This window comes from Humulus lupulus, chromosome 7, assembly GCF_963169125.1.
Source record: "Humulus lupulus chromosome 7, drHumLupu1.1, whole genome shotgun sequence".
Classification (NCBI taxonomy): domain Eukaryota; kingdom Viridiplantae; phylum Streptophyta; class Magnoliopsida; order Rosales; family Cannabaceae; genus Humulus; species Humulus lupulus.
Window position 1 is genome coordinate 7991670 of NC_084799.1, and position 19530 is coordinate 8011199.

Here is a 19530-nt window from a genome sequence, read left to right on the forward strand (position 1 = left end):
CTAAGAATAGCCGACGATGGATAATGCTACATTACGCTCACAGTGTCGAACGAATCGCCAAAAACAAACCATCGGGCGGACGAAGGCACCACCATCCACGACGAACAAACCTAGGAACTAAAAACAATGCCTTTGCCACAAATATTGAGATTTCTTTCTCTTTGCCAAACAACGATTTAGGAGTAAGGAGGGAATAAACGAAGATTGAGGGATTTTAAATTAAAAAAAAAATACAAAATATACATTTTTTAAAACAAACAAACGGTAGCCGATACTAAATGAAGTACTTAATCCTTCAAAATGAACCTACGGACTAAAAAATTGCCCTTAAAAATAACATATTTTTATGTTTTTTTCCTCTCTCTATTAGAGTAAGTAGTACGGAGTGGCCAACTGCCATTTTCGTTGACTAAAAACGAGCGCGACGCAAACTGTGAAATTACAAAACTGTCCTCTCTCTCTCCCCTTATTTTCTCAGAAATTGAATATATATAGTTTGGAGTTAATTGTGTAGCGTTAAAATGCGAATAGCAGCAGTAAAGCCACTAGCTCTTCTCTTTCCCTCCCTCCACCGAACCAAACACGCTAACTCCCACTTCTTCACTTCACCGCTTCGTTATTCCTTTCCCTCCACAACCCCGACCCCAACCAAAACCCTAACTTCTCTCTTCTCTCGCCGACCAATGACGGCGGCGGCGGCTTCTTCTTCTTCTTCATCGCCTCCCGTACAAGTCAGGGAGAAGATCGAGCTCACCGATGTTGAGAAGCAGATTTTCGATAGGCTTCTCGGAACTCTTCGCCATTTTGGTCTTGAAAACCAGCTCCGAGTCGCCGGTGGTTGGGTCCGCGATAAGGTCTTTCTCTCTTCTTCGTTTTCCGGCGAAATGATTGCGTTGTTTGTTTGGTTGTGCATTTGTGCTTAGTGGTTCTTGGATTTTGATATTCGAATTTTCAGCTTCTAGGCAAAGACTGTTATGACATTGATATAGCTCTGGACAATATGTTGGGGAGTGAATTTGTTGATAAGGTCAGAGAGTACTTGTTGTCAGTTGGAGAAGAGGCACAAGGAATTGCCGTCATTCCAAGGTAGTTGCGTCATTTATTTCTTTATTTTTATCAACTGTTGATAGTTTTTTGGAGATTGATTTAGTGAATGAAAAGAAAAATTGTTATGTGATACCTAGCTTGGAGTTTGTATGCGTGTGTATATATTACTTACGATACTATTTTCTTATTAATTTTGCAGCAATCCTGAACAATCAAAACATTTGGAAACGGCAAGGATGCGAATATGCGATGTATGGATTGATTTTGTGAACTTAAGGTGTGAAGAGTATAGCGATAATAGCCGTATTCCTACAACGGTATATATTTATATGAGTGAATCAATCTTTTACAGTTTTTATTATAATGTACATTTGTAATTGCATATCACATTAAAGAAATAGAAATGATTTTTTCACAGCATTTTTTAGAGTGTTTTTATTATAATATGCATTGTTAAATATATATGTGTGTATCATTTTGTAGGATTAGGATTGAATTTTTCTCGGCCTTTTAATCTGTCAATTCTTCAATGTTTTGTGCCTCTCTCTTGCTTTTCAGTCTCTGAATGTTTGATGAGGTAAACTATCATTGAAGTTTGCATTTGTGTTGTAGCAAAAATACGGCACAGCTGAAGAGGATGCATACAGAAGGGATCTAACCATTAATAGGTACCATTCTTTGGTCTGAGTGGGCGCAAATAAGAATGATAGCCTATTTGTGTTTAGTCTCAAATTGATTTTTTTTTTCTTGCTTGGCGTTATCTGATTCTCATGGACATTTTTCAGCTTGTTCTACAATATCAACACCAACTTAGTTGAAGATTACACTAAAAGAGGTTAGTATTTTATTTTTGAGTCTGAGTGGAAGTACATATCAATAACGTTTGCCTGCATTTTTTCCATAGGAAATTATTGATTCCATATTGTTATTTGCTGCTCTTGCTTCATCTCCCTTTCCTATATTTTGTTACACAGGCATTGAGGATCTGAAATGTGGAAGAATTGTGACTCCTTTACCAGCAAAGGCTACTTTTATGGATGATCCCTTACGTGTTCTTCGAGCTATCCGATTTGGTATAATCATTTTTTCTCATGTTTATTAATTTTACACTGGAAGTAGCTCCTGCATTATATGGTCGCCTGCTTTAAGTTCTTTAGGACTCTGCTGATTTTTATGTTTTTTTTTCTAACTTCTACTGCCTCTTTTTAATTTGTATTCGTGTTCCATTGTTGGGTTTTTCATACCACTTCCTGTTGCTTCTTGTTAGGTGCAAGGTTTGACTTTGTATTAGATGAAGAACTAAAGGAAGCTGCATCCTGTGATGATGTGAAAGCTGCTCTGGCTGCTAAAATTAGCAGAGAGCGCATTGGTACTGAAGTATGTTGGTATCTTAGCATGTCATAAGTAGCAGCTTCTCTTAATATTTATATTATGTATCTGGAATTTGAATTTGAGATTATTTATATCAAAATTCTCTACTTTTGCGAGGCAGAGAGAATAACTGACAATTTATTGCTGTGTTAAAATTCATAATGCAGGTTGATCTTATGATGTCTGGCAACCAACCTGTTAAAGCAATGACCTATATTTGTCATTTGAAGTTATTCTGGGTTGTCTTCAATCTTCCTCCTAAGTTTGAGCCTGCATTACCTGAAGGATGTGACAGGTGGGCTTTCGAACCATATAATAATGTATAAATCGGCTATGATACTGTCATCAATCTTTTATCTAGAGTTAGCATTTGAAGTAGGGTAGATGGGCAGTTCTTTCCCTGTATCAACTTTGACATTAGTTTTGGTAGACCTGAAAGCCTTTTCACCCAAAGTTATTTTTTCAAGACACCCTTGCATATTAATCTAGGAGCTGGTTTGTTCTTTTTTTTTAGTAAAATATTTACTGTCTGAGAATGCGAAACAAATTGATACATTTCCTGCTTATTTTTATTATTATTATTATTTTCTCTTTTACTTCTTATAATCTAGCACACCTGTAATTTTGCTTTATTTCTTTTTGTAGGCTATGCATTGCTTATTCGGATGTTACATGGAACCTTATTCAGTTAATCGGATGCTCTTCCTTCAATGTGAGTGGCAACATGCATGTTGATTAAAATTCAATATTCTCGTTTATCGGTTTTGGTTATCCAAGTTTTGCTGATAAACTTTAATCTATGTTCTTTTTTCTTTCTAAAAGCTGTTTTACTTATTTTTAAAATTACTGATTTATTTTGCATGTAATTTTTCAGGATGAACAAAGAAGGCTCTCTCTGTTTTCTGCTATGTTTCTCCCATTGAGGGAAACAATATATAAAGATAACAAATCAAAAGAGGTATAAATCTACACTGATAATCTCATTTGTGTTGACACTTGTTAATTTCCGTGTCATTGTATTTCTATTACATGTCACTCTGAGCTGAATTTCTGTTCTACAGATTCCTGTAGTTAACTTCATTTTTCGGGACTCTCTTAAGCGAAAAACCAGTGATGCAGATACGGTCAGTTTGACTCTTCTTAATTTTAGACCTTATTGGACTTTTTAAATTGTTAAGTACCATTAACTTCAGCCGCAATTTCTTCTCTTTTTTTTGTTTGTTGACACAGGTAGTGAATGGACACCGTGCTCTGAAGAAATTCTCGTCTTTGCTTCCTTCTTTAGCGTTAAATGAAGACATCCAACTAACTGAAGTTGAATGGGCATCAGAGCTTGTTGATATCCCCATCAGTTCAAAATTACGAGTGTTGACAGGTATGAAATTGTTGTTGTCGCCATAAACTAAAAGTCCGTCCTTACTTGACATCATTAACAGCTTTGAAGCCTCTTGGAAGGCTTCTAGTTTGTTTGCTATAAGTTCCTATATTTGTTGACAGAATGTTCAACTAGAATTAAGCCTGGGATGCCATATTTATGTATATTAACATGTAATATTAATAACTTTTCAGGCTTTCTGATTCGAGAGATCAAAGATTTCTGGCGAGTTGCATTGTTGATGTCTACATTGTTACATGAAATTGATTCTAGCGAAGATCTTCTAAGCAAGAACTTTCAACTTGAGAAGCTAAAGGATATCTTTAAAGCAGCTGAGAATACAGTTCTTGAATTAGGTAGGAAACTTTTAACCATTCTCTTTTCAACTTTATGTTATTTCGGAATATAATGAATATGGAATAATCTCCTTTTCAACCAACACATGATTAATCTTCAGGTAATTTTGCATACTTTTTTTTTTTGGTAAAAATCTATTTCGGTGACTAGATACTTGGCTTGCGCCTCATTCAAGACTATTTTCCCCTTGCTGATTACGCCACACGGCATTATATCCCCTGCTTTATTCTCTCGCCCTTTTTAAGGGAATATGGTATATTGTTTCGTAAAGCTATGTTGCAATGATTTGGTTGGTGCATTGGATAGCATCCACGTATGTTATTTTCTTAATCATCTATATGGTATGAATGTGCAGGTCTTGAAAAAGTATGGGAAGTCAAACCATTAGTCAATGGAAAGGAGATAATGAATGTTTTGGAACTAAAATCTGGAGGACCACTTGTTAGGGAATGGGTAAGCATTACATCACCAAACCAAATGTAATTTGTAATAATAAGATGAAATTCTAGTGCTCTGAATTATTATAATTATTTTTCGTTGCAGCAACAAAAACTGCTTGCCTGGCAACTGGCTCATCCCGCCGGGACCGCAGAGGAATGTCTAGATTGGATGAAGCAAAACCATTCCAAACGTGTAAAAATGGAGTAACTTATTACAATATCAACTAGTACGACCTTTCTTCTGACTGGCTACTATTAATATATAGAATAGAAGTTTCCTTTATGAGCTTGCTTCCTCGAATTTTGGTTACTCCGTTGTTGTGATCAAATGCGTCAGGTACAATCTCACTATTGAATATTAAAAATCCAATTTTGGCAATTAACCCACCCAAACTTTTGTTCAATTTTCGGGATAATACTTGTAACATTAACAAAAAAATATAGAATGACTACAACACATTCACACTTGTTTAACAACACTGGTGCATTCTCTCTAGATATATTCTTAAATTTTTTTTATATAATTATATACATTATAGCTATCTAGAACATCTTACAAATTTATGGAATGTTCTGAATAACTACAATATATATAATTATATAAAAAAAAATTGAAATTATTTTTATCAGGTGCAGAAAATATAAAAAAAAGATGCACCATAAATGTAAAAAAAAAAAAAAAAAAAAAATTGTAGTCGTTCCCAAAAAAATATATATTTTATTAATTTGGTCTTGTTATTTTTTCACATCTTTATATTCCTCTCAAAGATGAGCATATTTGTATAATTTTTTTTTCTTCTTTTTTCACTTTTACAACAAGGAAGGTGTCTTTATAAAACTCAAGTGTGAACATAATCCCCCAAGGCACAATGTGAAAAACTTTCCCGATTAACATGAAACGTATAATTTTGACCAGAAAATGCAAAAGAATACTTCTGCAGCAAAATAGCAATTACAAGTTACAACAAAAAAGCTTGACAGAAACTCCGGTTCCCCACAGGCAGCTTTTGTGGTAATAAGCAAAATTTACATTGGTGATCGGAAGTTGAAAGCAAGACCATTGGTGTGTGTTAATAATATCTCAAGAGCATGACAAACCAAAACATTGCCTAACTGAAAATCTCTTCCGATGGTGCAACATTGCCTGGGCTTCACTTTTACTTTTTCCGATGAGGTATTGCTTGTAGAAAGCTTTGACGGCCCCTGCCACACCATCCTCATTTTCCATGGCCTTGGCAATTTCAACAGCCTGCTCTTTCACCTGCATTGCATATTATGGATGAACACAAAACTCAACAACAAAAAAGCCGATGTTTCTCGTTGGAGCACCTAATTTCGGCCATCTTATGGTCCTTAACTTCTTACCTTGGGATCCAGCATGAAACGTATGGCATCAACCAGCTTATCAAGCGTGAATTCCTCAACTGGGATGGGTGCAGGACCAACTCCTCTAGCATGTACTCTCTCTCCCCAGAATGGCTGGTCACCAAAGAATGGTACGATTGTTGTTGGACACTACAAATAAGAACCAAATATGACCTGAAATTAGCTGATGAAATAACCAAATATGGCTTCGTAAATGATATCATAAATCATCGATCAAATTTATGTGGCAAATAATAAAATAAGAGTGAAAGAAAAAGTAGATATTATTATTTTAATTTTTTTGGCACTCCTCAAAATAATCATATAGCAAAAACATAAATCACTGGAAATGGAGTACTACCGCAGCTTTTAGACCAGCTGCAGTTGTTCCTGCACCGCCATGATGTACCTGAAAAATATTGCCCCTTATTAGGAGCCAAAAAAAAGATGAAACAAGAAAATGACTTTTGTTAATGCAAAAAACTTTACCACCGAAGAACAACGAGGGAATAACCAATCATGAGGGCAATTGTCCAATAAGTACACAGATTCTTTTGGTTCTTCCACTGATGAGATGGGAACACATAGAAGTAACAGTCAGTGCCTTGCCTGTCTGTTAAGGGACTTAAAGAAAAGAGTGATGCTACACTTTTTTTACACACAAAGTGCACATACAATAATGTTGCAGTTTTTTCAACCACGTATTTTCACACTGATTTTTTTATAGGTCGTTTAATAATACTGCCACACAAGTGTAGGGACAGTTTGTGTGTGCAAAAAATTGTCTCAATCATTACTCAAAACCTGAAATATTTTTTAGGATAAAAGGGGAAAAGAAACTTACAATTCCCAAGGCCACCCCAACCTTTGTTAATGATGCCTCTTTGTTCGGTTATTTCCAGAGCTTGAACTATAATCTTGGTCATTTTCTCTGGCTCTTCAACAGGCTGTTACAAACAAGTATTGTATATCAAAATACACAAAAATTGTTGAAAGTACTTCATATTGTCACCAACAAAATTGTATGTCCTGATAAAAATGAAGATGAATGAAACCAAAACTTACAAGACTACCAAATCCAATGTATATGGGCTTCTCCCCAGCTTCAAGCCACTTCACGAGTGAATCTGGCGGTTCATAGCTTGAAGCAAGATCAAGAAAGCAAAATCCAACTACATCAATATTAGGCCCCCAATCTGCAGAACAAGTAATAAATACAAGATTAAGTGTAAGATTGACTCATGATATCATTTCAAATCGTAATTACATTTTCACGGAGCAATAAAATGAAATCAGCCATTTTGAAACATATTTATGTTATTTCAAGATGTTTTGAAGTAATGAAGATACACGCATACAACCTTTGGGTTTGGGAACAAGATGAGGACTCCATATATACCCATATGGCACATCATTGGGAGAACTATAAGTTCCACTCAAATACGTGATAGGTCTCAGCTTCAGCGTTTTCTTCCTAAATTCATTTATCATGTCTCGTATTCCTAGCCAAATCAATGCATCGACTATTTGATATGATAGCTGCAAAAAAAAAAAGTGGTTGTAAAATATGAAAACTTAAAACTGAAAGGATACTCTAAGAAAATCCTGCATAAATGAGATTTGAGAAAGAAAATGATTAGTGTGTGAGACATACTCTATATCCAATTTGTTGCTTAACACGTGATAGAGGATGTGGAAATTCACTAGTAGGTCTGACAAAGTAATAAACTTTTGTGATGATAATATATTAACAAAGTCAAAGCCAAACAAAACACACACACACACACATATATATATATTAACAAAGTCAAAGCCAAACAAAACAAAACACACACACTATTCAAAAGGATTTCAGCGTTTATCTTATAATCATAGAATTCATTCTAAAACTAAACCAACCATCTGAGAATTTTATCTCAGAAAACAAGACTTACGTCCATGGCATCGTGAAAAATATATGAATTGGTACTTTTAGCGCCTCAGCAACATGTGTATGTCCTGAACAATTAAACAAAAGTTAAAAATCTACTAACAATGCATTCTTAACATTAAGATGTGTGCAGCAACATAGTTCCCATTCTCTAACAAGCTCCAAGTTTAAGACATACTGCAGTAATTTTCTTAGAAAGGCCGCAGTACTTAAAAGTGAAAATAAATGTGGAATCTAACCATATGCTGGGGGATTGGCAATTATTGCATCTGCTTTAAATGGAATTTTGGTTTTAGGATCATCTTCCTTGCATGCAGGAAGCAAAGAGAATATGATTTCCTTCATTTGATTTCGCTGAATTGGTATTTCTGAGGGCCCGGACGGCAAAAATCCTTTGTTCTTGACCATATCTGTAGGAAAGATTTGAAAGAATACAGGGTAACTGAGAAGCTTACATATCAAGCAGATACATATATAAACAGTAATGATAATAATAATAAGTCTCACTCAAGATTATAAATTCTCAACTGGCTCAATTAACCAGAAAGAGTGGGATTTAATAAGAAAATTGTGAGAAAACAAAAATTTACATTTCCAAGTTCTAACTGATCTCTTCAAATTTAATATCTCTACTCTACATTATTGAAAAGGTATCAAAACAGAACTTAGAAAATTATTCCTAGCATATATAATATCCACACACTAGTCTAGTATTGAAAACAGTCATGTGCTCGTGGGCATAATTATGCAGATGAGAGATAAAGGTACAAGATCACTCTCATATGTCGTTTAAAAAAACTGAGAAAAAGTATAATAGAAAGAGAGAGAGAGAGAGAAAAAAAAAACAAAAGATAAGTAGGAAGAGGACATCCAAATTTGTATATAGTACAGATATTTTTATGTAAATTTAAATTTCATGAACAAGAAACAAGGTTAAACAACGACCAAAATTACCACAGAAATTTATAAGTTCAGTTACCAAACAAGTTCATAATGAGTTCTTGCCATCAAAACAAGCTGGACATCAAAAAAGTAAATCTACAACAGGATTAACATACTTACAACCAGCAAGAATTTTTGGATCTCCACCTAAAGGATAGAATTCCAGTCCAGCACTAAGAACAAAATCTTCAAAATTTGCATGAGTTGCCAGCCTAACCCTGTGCCCATCATCCTGCAAGTAAATATTTACACTCATTAGGCTAATACATAATAAATTGCAGGCTCCCAATCTACATAACAACCATAGCTATCAACCTATTTTTCAGTAAGAAGAAAAGATTTCAGCACATCATACATAACATCAATGCACAGTAAAAAAGGCAATCGAGGTTTTGGTCAACTAAGAAAACATATTTATAATCGTAATATTCTCATAATTATATTCCATTGATAAGCTCTTATAACTAAATAAATATATATTTATATATAATATATATGTATGTATCACCTGCAACCGTTTTCCAATAGCAATAAAGGGTTGAACATCTCCTCTTGTTCCAACAATAAGCATAACAATTTGCAACGGAGGCAGAAATTTGTCTTCCACCTCTGGTGCCTCATGTTCATCATCTGCAGTACCATTATAAACCACTCCAGTTCCAAAATCAAGACTATGTGGTTTAATATCTCCCGGAACGTCGAGCAGTACGGTACCATTATCGGTGACAGTAGCCACTCTTCTTACCCATTTCAACTGGAAATAAAAAGATAACCTCAAATAAATGAATAACGATATTGTTTTTTAAATGCATAAATAATAATATTATAATCATAAATCAAATCTAGTTCGTTTTAAAAACACTATTACAAATACATAAATTAGTTTAATAAGAATCAAATAAGTTAAAACACACACACACATATATATATATAAATATATATAGTTAGAGAAATGGATAGAGGAGATGAAAATGGAAGAACCTTCTTCTTGAATGGAATTTTGTCATCAAAAAGTTTAGTTGCTAAGGCAGCCAAAGAGCGAGTCTGTGTCAATTTGGCCGGATGAGGCTTGTCTAGCTGATTGTGATTCAAATTCGAATTCGTCGAACTCGAACCTGAACTCGAACGCGAATCAACTTCTCCTGTCGCAGATCCCTCCCCTGCCGTGCTCTCTCCGGATAATTTTATGTCATTAATTCCTGAATTCAAAACACAATAGTTCAAGACCAATACGATTACGCCAATAACGTTGCGATTACATTATCAAAACATATTCGAATAATTTAAGATATAAAAAAAAAAATTCGTAGAAAAACCTCTGGCATTTGCATCAGCGGAAAAACTTTCAGCGTCTAGAGATATAGAAATGTCACTGCTGGAAGTAGCGGATCGGCTCCGACGATGATCCGCCATTGCTCGGCTCTCACCAAACTTTTCCAAAGAGAAATCGAAACGAAGAATCAAAATGCGAATGATTTAAAGAGAGATTTGGAATCCAAAAGGTACAGGTGCGCTTGTTTGGAAAATGGTAATCCTTCTCTCTCTGTGTATCCAGGGCATTGGGATTGTGTTGGATATTTACAGGAAGTTAAGTAAAGGAGGAAAAAACAGAGTGGAAAAGGATTAAAGGACGAGGAACAGCCAAAGGGGAAGGTATAATCCAACAAAGCAAAAAGATAAAGAAGACAGTACCGGAAAAAGTATGAGTTCAAAAAGAAAAGAAAAAATATATTTGTAATAAAAAAACATCATTACAGGGAGGAACGAATGGAAGGGACACGTGGCGGGATTAGGGAGCTTTGATGTGGGTCGTTTGGACACGTGGCGGGATTAGGGAGCTTTGATGTGGGGTCGTTTGGACACGGCGTTTAGTGTAGGGACATTTGCTATTTTGTTGGTTTATTAAAAAAAAAATCAAATGTAATTTTCAAAATAATGCTTTTTTTTTTTTACAAAGTTGATAGGATTTTTTTAATAAAGTGAGATTACGTTATATTAATTAAGTAAATAATAAAATAAGAATTTACATCTTCTTACATAACTAAACAAATTAGATAGTGTGGTTTGGTAAAATTTTTATTTTTGAATTTTTTAAACATAAAAAATATAAAAAAAATTTATTTTTTATTTTTGAAAAATAAAAATGTATTTGGTAATTATTTTTGTTTTTTATTTTTTAATAAAAAAAACAAAAAATGTGTTGTAATTTTTATTTTTTGTTTAAAAAAAAGGAGTGGTAGGCAAAGAAGAAAAAAATAAATGAGAATTGTTTTTAAAAAAATGAAAAAGTGAGAATTATCTGATTTCAAAATTTAATAAATTTTAATTAAAATTTTTAAACATAAAATTAAAAGCAAAATTAACGAACACACTTGGGTCCGTTTAGTAAAATTTTTGGTGCTGTTTGGTAACCATTAAAAAAATAATTTTTTATTTAATTAATTAAAAATTTGATAATTACACATAAAATAGTGTTTGGTAACTTTATTTTTATTTTTTACTTTTTTAAATTTTAAACAAAATTTATTAAATTTTGAAAATAGAAAATTTTCACTTTCAATTTTTTTTTAAAATTGTTTTCAACTTTTAGTTTTTTTTTTTTCTTTTTCAAATCACCACCTCATTTTATATTGCTAAACAAAACATAAAAATAAAAGTTATCAAACGCATTTATTATTTTTTATTTTTAAAAACAAAAAACAAAAATAGTTATCAAACATATTTTTATTTTTTAAAAATAAAAAACAAAAATAAAAATAATATTTCTGTTTTTGTGTTTAAAAAATTCAAAAATAATTTTACCAAACACAACCAAAGGTAATTAAAAAAACGTTTTTTAATTAATTAATTAAAAATTTGACAATTAAACAAAAAATGTGTTTGGTAACTCTATTTTTATTTATTATTTTTTTAAATTTTAATTAAATTTTGAAAATATAATTTTTTCACTTTCAAATTTTTTTTAAACAGTTTTCAATTTTTTGTTTTTTTTTTCTTCTCTTCTTCAAATCAACACCTCATATTGTTAAACAAAAAATAAAAATAAAAATTATCAAAGGCGTTTATTATTTTTTATTTTTAAAAACAAAAAACAAAAATAGTTACCAAACATATTTTTATTTTTTAAAAATAAAGAAATAATAATAAAATTTTATTTTCATTTTTGTGTTTAAAAAATTTAAAAACAAAAATTTTACCAAACAGACCCTAAATAAAAAACTATTTTTTTAAGTGTTACCAAACAACACCACACTTTATAACTTCGTTTTCGTATTTTTAATTATTTAAATAAAAAATTATTTAATAAATGGTTATGCGGAGTATTTATCTAATTTTAAAAAATGACAATGAATATTGCGAGTGCATAAAAGAGTGATTTTCCCAGGTAGTGTTTGTGAAATTTTGATTTGATTGCACACGAGTAATATTTAATTTTTTCAGCAAGTTTTTTTTCAGTTGGAGGTAAATGAAGTTCACAAATTTATTGGGAGGCAAAAATATATTTTTTAGTCTAAATTCATATTTTTAACTTAAATAATTATAAAAATATATGTAATGGGGGCTTTAGCCTTCCCAACCCACTTAGTAAATTCTGATGCTTACCCACTGAGTACTAAATTCTGATGCTTGTGCATCTTAGATCTAGTTCCATCTAATGTTATTCTATATACCTTTAAAAAAATATTAAATGTACTCTATATTACACTAATAAAAATAATTGAAAATGAAAGAGAATATCAAAAAAATAAATATATAATTATGAGTTTCTTTAGCACTCTTATAGAATATATACAATAAGAGGGTGCACTCCCTAAAAATGTTACACCGATACACCCCTTTCGTGTTTTTGGCAGAAAAGTATTTCGGTAAAAAAAATTATGACCGTGTACATTTTAGTTATTTAGAGTTTCTTACAATTTTTTATAAAATTTCGAATAATTTACTCAGTCGAAAATAATGTTTAAATAGATAACATTCCACGTGCATAAAAAAAACAGACGTACAACAAACTATTTAAACTTTATTTTCTAAGCTGTAAATTATTTGAAACTTCTTTAAAATTTGCAGGATACTCTAAATAACTACAATATACACAACCATAAAAAAGATTACGCCAAAAATACTTCATGAGCCAAAAACTAGAAGACGGTGCACTGGTATGACTATTTTTTGGGGTGCACCAGAGAACTACTCTATATAATATACTCCCTTGATTACTTTATCAAAACAAACTATAAATTATAGGGTAGTTCTCTGGTGACCCCCTATAAAGGGTACACCGGTGCACTCCTTTTAGTTTTTGGCTCGAAAAATATTTTCGGCGTAAATTTTTTTTATGACCGTGTATATTGTAGTTATTTAGATAATCTTGCAAATTTTTAGAAAATTCTGAATAATTTACAGTGTAGAAAACAAAGTTCAAATAATTTGTTGCACGCATGACTGATTTTTTTATGCAAGTGGAAGGTAACATGTTTTAACCTTATTTTTGGCCTTGTAAATTATTTAGAATTTTCTGAAAAATTACAGTATGCTCTAAATAACTACAATGTACACGGTCATAAAAAAAATTCGTCAAAAATATTTCCCGAGCCAAAAATACTAAGGGGTACATCAGTGTGCCCTTTTTGGGGTTGCACTGAAGAATCCTGCTAAATTATATATTTGATATGCAGGAGATAAATTAATTATAGATTGATTTATAAAAATATAGGAGGATTATCTGGTGCACCCTAAAAAAGGGACACATCGGTGCACTCTTTTAGTGTTTTTGACTCGAGAAGTATTTTCGACGAATTTTTTTTATAACCATGTACATTGTAGTCATTTTGAGTATCTTGCAAATTTTCAGAAAATTCTAAATAATTTACAATGTTGAAAATAAAGTTCAAATATATTATATTCCATTTGCATAAAAAAATAAAAATTACGCGTGCAACAAACTATTTAAAATTTGTTTTCTACACAATATATTATTCAGAATTTTCTAAAAAATAAAAAAATAATCTAAATAACTACAATAACCATAAAAAAAAAAATCCCTCACCAAAAATTAGAGGATGGTGCACCAGTGCAGCCGGGTGCACAGCATTACTACCCAAATATATATATATATATTATATGGGATGATATGTAAGCGTGATGATGACATTTTATGAAGAAAATATAGAAGAGCGGTCCTTGTGTGGTTTGACACACACGTTCCTTAAAGAGAGCGCCAAATGAACACGAACGTGTACTTTGTCCAATACCCGCGTCACTCACTCAGGTCAGTGGGTTGGGTCGGCTACTTCCTCCAATGCTCTATCCCACCCATTCCACCCTAACTAACAAAGGCTTAATCATTTTCTCATTAATGGATACCCCAATTTCATTATCGTCTACTTCTTTTTTATGGTAAATCCTGATATTTTTTAAAAATATATAACTATTTTATTGGGAGAGTCCGGTGAGCATAGTGCACTAACTGTTTAAGCACATAAATCAACTATAATTTTTTTTTTTTTTTATGGCGTGTTAATTGTAGTAATAGTAGTTATTTTGTAAACTATTAAAAAAATTCAGCCAAAATTAAAATTCAAAATTTTTTTTTTACAATACCTGCAACAAACTATTTGAAGCTTATAAAATTATCCAAAATTTCCCATAAATTTGTAAGAGACCTACTATAATTATAATAAAATACCATCATATAAAATAAAAAAATACCTATAAAGCAAAAAAGATTACCTTATTGTAGATTTTTTTCGTAATTATATATTGTTAAATTTGAGCTTGATGCTTTTTAGAGTAATTATATACTGTTAAATTTGAGCCTGAAGCATTTAACTAAAATTTAAATTAAAATGGGAAATTTTGCCTAGAAGCCGCGTAATGTTTCTTGGTATCTAATATTTTTTTAGTTATTAGGTATTTAGGTAAGTTAACAAGGTTTTAGCAGGTAGGACATATTATATATGTGACACAGTAGCTCATCGACGACAGTCGAGTCAACCACCGGGCCATACTTTATAACGAAACTTAGTAGTTAGACATTGAATTAATCAATAGATTTGTATTTAGCTAGTGACAAGTAATATGTGGTGGTGGTCCATAAATTTGAATAAATTTTTTTGATTTAATTTCAAGAAGAAGAAAAAACACTTTATTTGATATGACACTTGATTAAACAATTCAACAAACGAAATAGCGGAAGAAAAATATATATATATATTTGAAAAAGTACACGAAAACACAAAAACCTCTCAATATATATATTCATATGCTGCTATTATTTATTCATGAATACATATTTTATCCTCCTGACCAACACTAGTGGTTCACCTAAAAACTACCTAAATTAGATATTATGTAAGCATCATAAACAATGCCTGGGTAACCAACATACTACATATGTATGAAAGAAGTCACTGGTATGAATACAGACATTTTTATCTGAAAAGAGAAAACTTTACAAGCCTCCAATAACTCGTGTTTATATAGAATAATAGAAGAAAAAATTTATAGCAATTAAAAGAGATTTGATTCAATGAAAGAACGGCATAATACCCCATTGGTGAAGAAACCCCTCCCCGGTGGTGACTTCTAGCACCAACAAAACAAGCACTGCCAGCATAGCAGCTCTCCCATTCCAAGTTTCTGCGCTTTTGGTCCAACCCCATTCCCACACAGTGACCGGTGGCGGTAGTTCTCTCCGTTGTGAATCATATGCTGCTAATAACTCTTCCACACTACCAAGTGGAACCAAAGACTGCAACAATAGGTATAATCCAAATCAGCTATCAGGGCTGATAAATCTAATCCTTGCCCCACACACAAGGGCATGGCTCTAATATATGTATATGCATTTTCATGAAGTTATTGTATGGAGATTGTTAAGTTTAATTTATTAGCTTTTTAAGTGATGTTATGTTATTATATTCTGTGTTTAGATGGGTGTGTGTAAAGTACCTGTCGAGCTTCGATATTAGATACAGCCATAGCTCCAACATATGGGAGGGACTCGATTACAGCATCTGCCAAATCTGAAATAAAGGTGGGTTCACATCCTAATGCAGGAACGCGACCCCAGTTTTCTATACCAGATTCTAGGGCTAATTCTTTGTACTCAACATCAATCTCTTCTAGAGTTTCAATATGTTCACTCACAAAGCTGCAAGTCAAACATCAAAATTTAAACGGCAGAGCCAAGTTTCATCACATTAACATCTTTAAAAAATGTGCATATAGCCGTGCACACATGCATGCATGTAAAATGGACGGATAAAAAGGGAGCAACACTGTAGAGAAGAAACACCAAAAAGACAAGAAAAGAAGTTTAATCACCTAATTGGAACATCAAAAATTAAACGGCAAAGCCAAGTTTCATCACATAAATATCTTTAAAAAAAAAAAGGAGCAACATTGTTGAGAAGAAACACCAAAATGACAAGAAAAGAAGTTTAATCACCTAATTGGCACTGCAAGCAGATTTTTCACTCCTTTTTTCCCAAGGTCAATTATTGTCTCATCCGTATAGGGTTTCAACCATTCCACAGGTCCAACTCTGCTCTGTAAGAAAATTTACTATCAATCAAATCACAGGTGGTATTATGGATATAACAAGATTTACTATCAATCAAATCACAGGTGGTATTATGGATATAACAAGATATACACGAAAGAGATCACTCAACTATAAACCACACGCTCCTTCAAATAGCAACCGCTTAGAATAAGCACATGATCATTATTTAATAAAGAAACAAATGGACTCTAATGTAGGAAGAGATAAATGATTACTTAATCAACCCTGATATATATAATATTTATGATTTTGGAAGAAAGAGCATTTTTCCCATTTAAAATCTATGAAGCTCATTTACAAAAATATATAAATAAACTTACATATAATAAAAAAAAAATCCCCCCCATTCCCATACACACAAGTCAACCTAATTTAAATGCATAGAGTAAAGTCTCCAAATACACATCTTGACCCAATTGCCCCTTATAATCCAATTAAGTTTATGCTAATTAAATAATTGTCCTTAACAGTTATGCAAAATACTATAAAAATCAGATTTTATTAGAATTCAGAAAGAGATGAACTGTTTATGCAAAAACTAAAATTACCTGATATGCCAGAGTATATGGATTGTTTATGCTTCTTTTTTCTAATTCTTCCATTATCAGATCTACACATTCTTCCATCTCTGCCTTGTATGGATCCCCAGCCTCTTCTACATATGCAAGTGGAACTCCATGTGCACTAAAGAATATCACACACTGAAAGAAAACAAGTGATAGTGAATACAACATTTATGCTCAATATGAGAAAATTTGTAAGCGATAGACTAAAAATTGAGCGTTTGTTATTCCAAGAGAGATGCATATTTCACTTGCTGTTTGCATGCATGGTAACATGTATTTTCAAATTCTAGATTAGACAGTCAAATTAACATAAAACAGTTTATCTTAGCTGATTAAGGCACCTTCTTTTAAAAACCTTTTGTAACAGAACACTCATGATGAGAATTTTATTTTTTTTGACAAAAAGACCAATGCTCACTCATGATGAGGAAATTTAATAACAAATTCATGAAATGAATAAGCATCCTTTTGTTCTAAAAAATAAAAGTGTGGTACCTTCTGAGGGGATTCAAAACCTTTTAGTTCCTTCTCGATCAAATTTGCCATTGCCTTTATGTAGCCTTCACGCTGGTACCAGGAAGGTATTACCGTGTGCTGCATGTTGACTAAATATTCATCCTCCCTGATCAATCAAATATCTATTTTGTCACACAAAATGGTTTTTGTTATATTTTTAGGTTTTAATGGGAACTGTGCTTAGATATCACCGGAATATACTCTCCAACAGTCGAAGACTTGAACCACTAGTTGATATTGAAAATTGAGGATAAAGCGGTAAGACAACAAGCTTTGTTATCCCATCTTTTTTAATCTGCAAAATTGTTTATCAATCAACAAAAATATCTACAGTTCACAGCCTTGCACGTACAATGCTGTAAGTTCCAGGGATCGACAAAATACAACAAAAGTTGAATGACAGAAAGTTATCCAACTATCCAGCTCCCAATAATATTTGTTTTCATGCTTATCCCCAGTCTAAAATGCAATGTACTCAACATATTGTCAAGGGTATGTCAAAAATTAGGATACAAAGCTAAATGGATACCTGTTCTATGGCTTCTTCAGTAAAAGGATGCCAATATCGCATACCCACATACACATCAGCTGGGACATCTTTAGACCAAAGGGCCTTCTTCAACTCTTCACCCTGAATACAAACAATAATGGTTAAGTAATTAGAACCAAATATCAGAGCACAGAAGAGAAGACATTTCCATCATAAGGAAATTATAGTTAACATTTTTTCTTCATAAAAGACTTTCAAGCAATAAACTAAGTTCAGTATGCTTTTGCAAAAATTCATGCCTGAGCATCAGTTATCCGTCGAAGAGGAGAACCACCACCAATTGCAGCATAGCCCTCTTTGCTCTTGGGTGCCCTGAAGACGGAAATGAATTGTGCCAAGGGCTTTTGAAGAAAGCGAAATAATCTTGGCAGTCGAATGATATCCTGTCCAAATGGTAATATAACACCAGACAACAATTCAAACTCATGTGTACAAAACAATTAACAGATCCCATTATCCATAACGATAATTAATAATTATGCATGACATGCTCACATGTATTAAAGAAACTAATAAAGATAAAGTAAATAAAACAAGTAACAATATTTTATTAAGGTGATAATCTTTAAATAATGACCCATCTAAAAAGCACTATAAATTATCAATAATTTCACCAAAGTCTACCAAAGATTCGTAATCTAGGCCACACTTGCCGCCTCTCCCCCAAACACATGAAAGGTAAAATAAAAAAGAGTGAGACCGTAACTAAACTCATCCCCTAAAGAAAAGAATCATTTGGCGGAAGCTCAGAGTATATATAATTTCAGTATATACGTGTGTATGTTTATACATATATGTAAGAAAATGGAATTTTACCGGATCAGCAAAGAGATTAAACAGAAAAGGCTGAACATCGTCGAGAGTCTCAGGACCTCCAAGATTGAGCAACAAAACCCCAATCTTATCATTCCCGATAAGCGGCTTAGCGGGAACAGTTTGACTCTCTGAATCCACCAAAACATTCAATGGCGGAAAGCACTTTAGCCTCGATCTCTTAGAGTTGGAGAACACTATGGAAGACTGAGTCGAGCTCAATCTAGAAAAGCTGGCATCAGTACAAGTTCCAGAACAGCGTTCGAGCTTCTGAGAGCTACAATTTGCCCTAAGCATCACTCTGCGAGCATAATCCAAAAAAGAATCGGTAATCCAATTCTTTAGGTACTAAAATCAACGAAGATGAAAAAACTTTCTTCGACAGACTTACCGATGGTGATGAAGATGATGGTCCAGGGGAGCAGTGGAGGAGATACTCCATGGAAGCATTGCTATGGATTCAGCCATGGAAGAAGTGGAATCGAGGCCCAAGGAGAGAGGTAATAGTAGCAGTACGGACGAGGACTGAAACCAGTGAAAGGAAATGACGGAATGAATCGGCCATGGTGGATGGGGGGATTTTTGAGTATGGGTATTAGTGTACACGTGGCACCCTGAGAACCACTTTTAATTTTGATCGGACGGTACTAATAAAGTGAAAGATGGATAATTCTTCTCATGGGGTGAAGGG

At 32.9% G+C, this 19530-nt stretch overlaps 3 protein-coding genes across 3 annotated transcripts; 1 reads left to right on the forward strand and 2 right to left on the reverse strand.

Moving 5' to 3' along the window:
* The first annotated feature begins 513 nt into the window (after window positions 1-513).
* On the forward strand, window positions 514-4873 carry LOC133790578 (tRNA nucleotidyltransferase cca2). Its single transcript, XM_062228250.1, has 15 exons — window positions 514-854; window positions 956-1086; window positions 1247-1364; window positions 1660-1715; window positions 1833-1882; window positions 2022-2120; window positions 2315-2424; window positions 2586-2713; window positions 3064-3130; window positions 3293-3376; window positions 3480-3542; window positions 3649-3793; window positions 3988-4149; window positions 4506-4603; window positions 4694-4873. The coding sequence occupies exons 1-15, from the start codon at window positions 522-524 to the stop codon at window positions 4796-4798; spliced, it is 1749 nt and encodes a 582-aa protein (XP_062084234.1). The 5' UTR covers window positions 514-521; the 3' UTR covers window positions 4799-4873.
* Window positions 4874-5462: 589 nt separating this feature from the next.
* On the reverse strand, window positions 5463-10527 carry LOC133790577 (sterol 3-beta-glucosyltransferase UGT80A2-like). The gene is made up of 14 exons (XM_062228249.1): window positions 10144-10527; window positions 9809-10026; window positions 9336-9581; window positions 8948-9059; window positions 8125-8295; window positions 7890-7953; window positions 7610-7667; window positions 7317-7494; window positions 7021-7151; window positions 6800-6902; window positions 6445-6521; window positions 6317-6364; window positions 5956-6105; window positions 5463-5851 (listed from the first exon to the last, which is right to left on the reverse strand). Exons 1-14 carry the CDS (start codon window positions 10238-10240, stop codon window positions 5672-5674), a joined length of 1833 nt encoding a protein of 610 aa, XP_062084233.1. The 5' UTR covers window positions 10241-10527; the 3' UTR covers window positions 5463-5671.
* A 4529-nt stretch (window positions 10528-15056) lies between these two features.
* Window positions 15057-19414, reverse strand: LOC133790579 (ferrochelatase-2, chloroplastic). Its single transcript, XM_062228251.1, has 10 exons — window positions 19231-19414; window positions 18843-19140; window positions 18266-18409; window positions 18006-18107; window positions 17668-17771; window positions 17456-17582; window positions 16943-17095; window positions 16278-16378; window positions 15779-15980; window positions 15057-15578 (listed from the first exon to the last, which is right to left on the reverse strand). Exons 1-10 carry the CDS (start codon window positions 19305-19307, stop codon window positions 15354-15356), a joined length of 1533 nt encoding a protein of 510 aa, XP_062084235.1. The 5' UTR covers window positions 19308-19414; the 3' UTR covers window positions 15057-15353.
* Window positions 19415-19530: the final 116 nt, after the last annotated feature.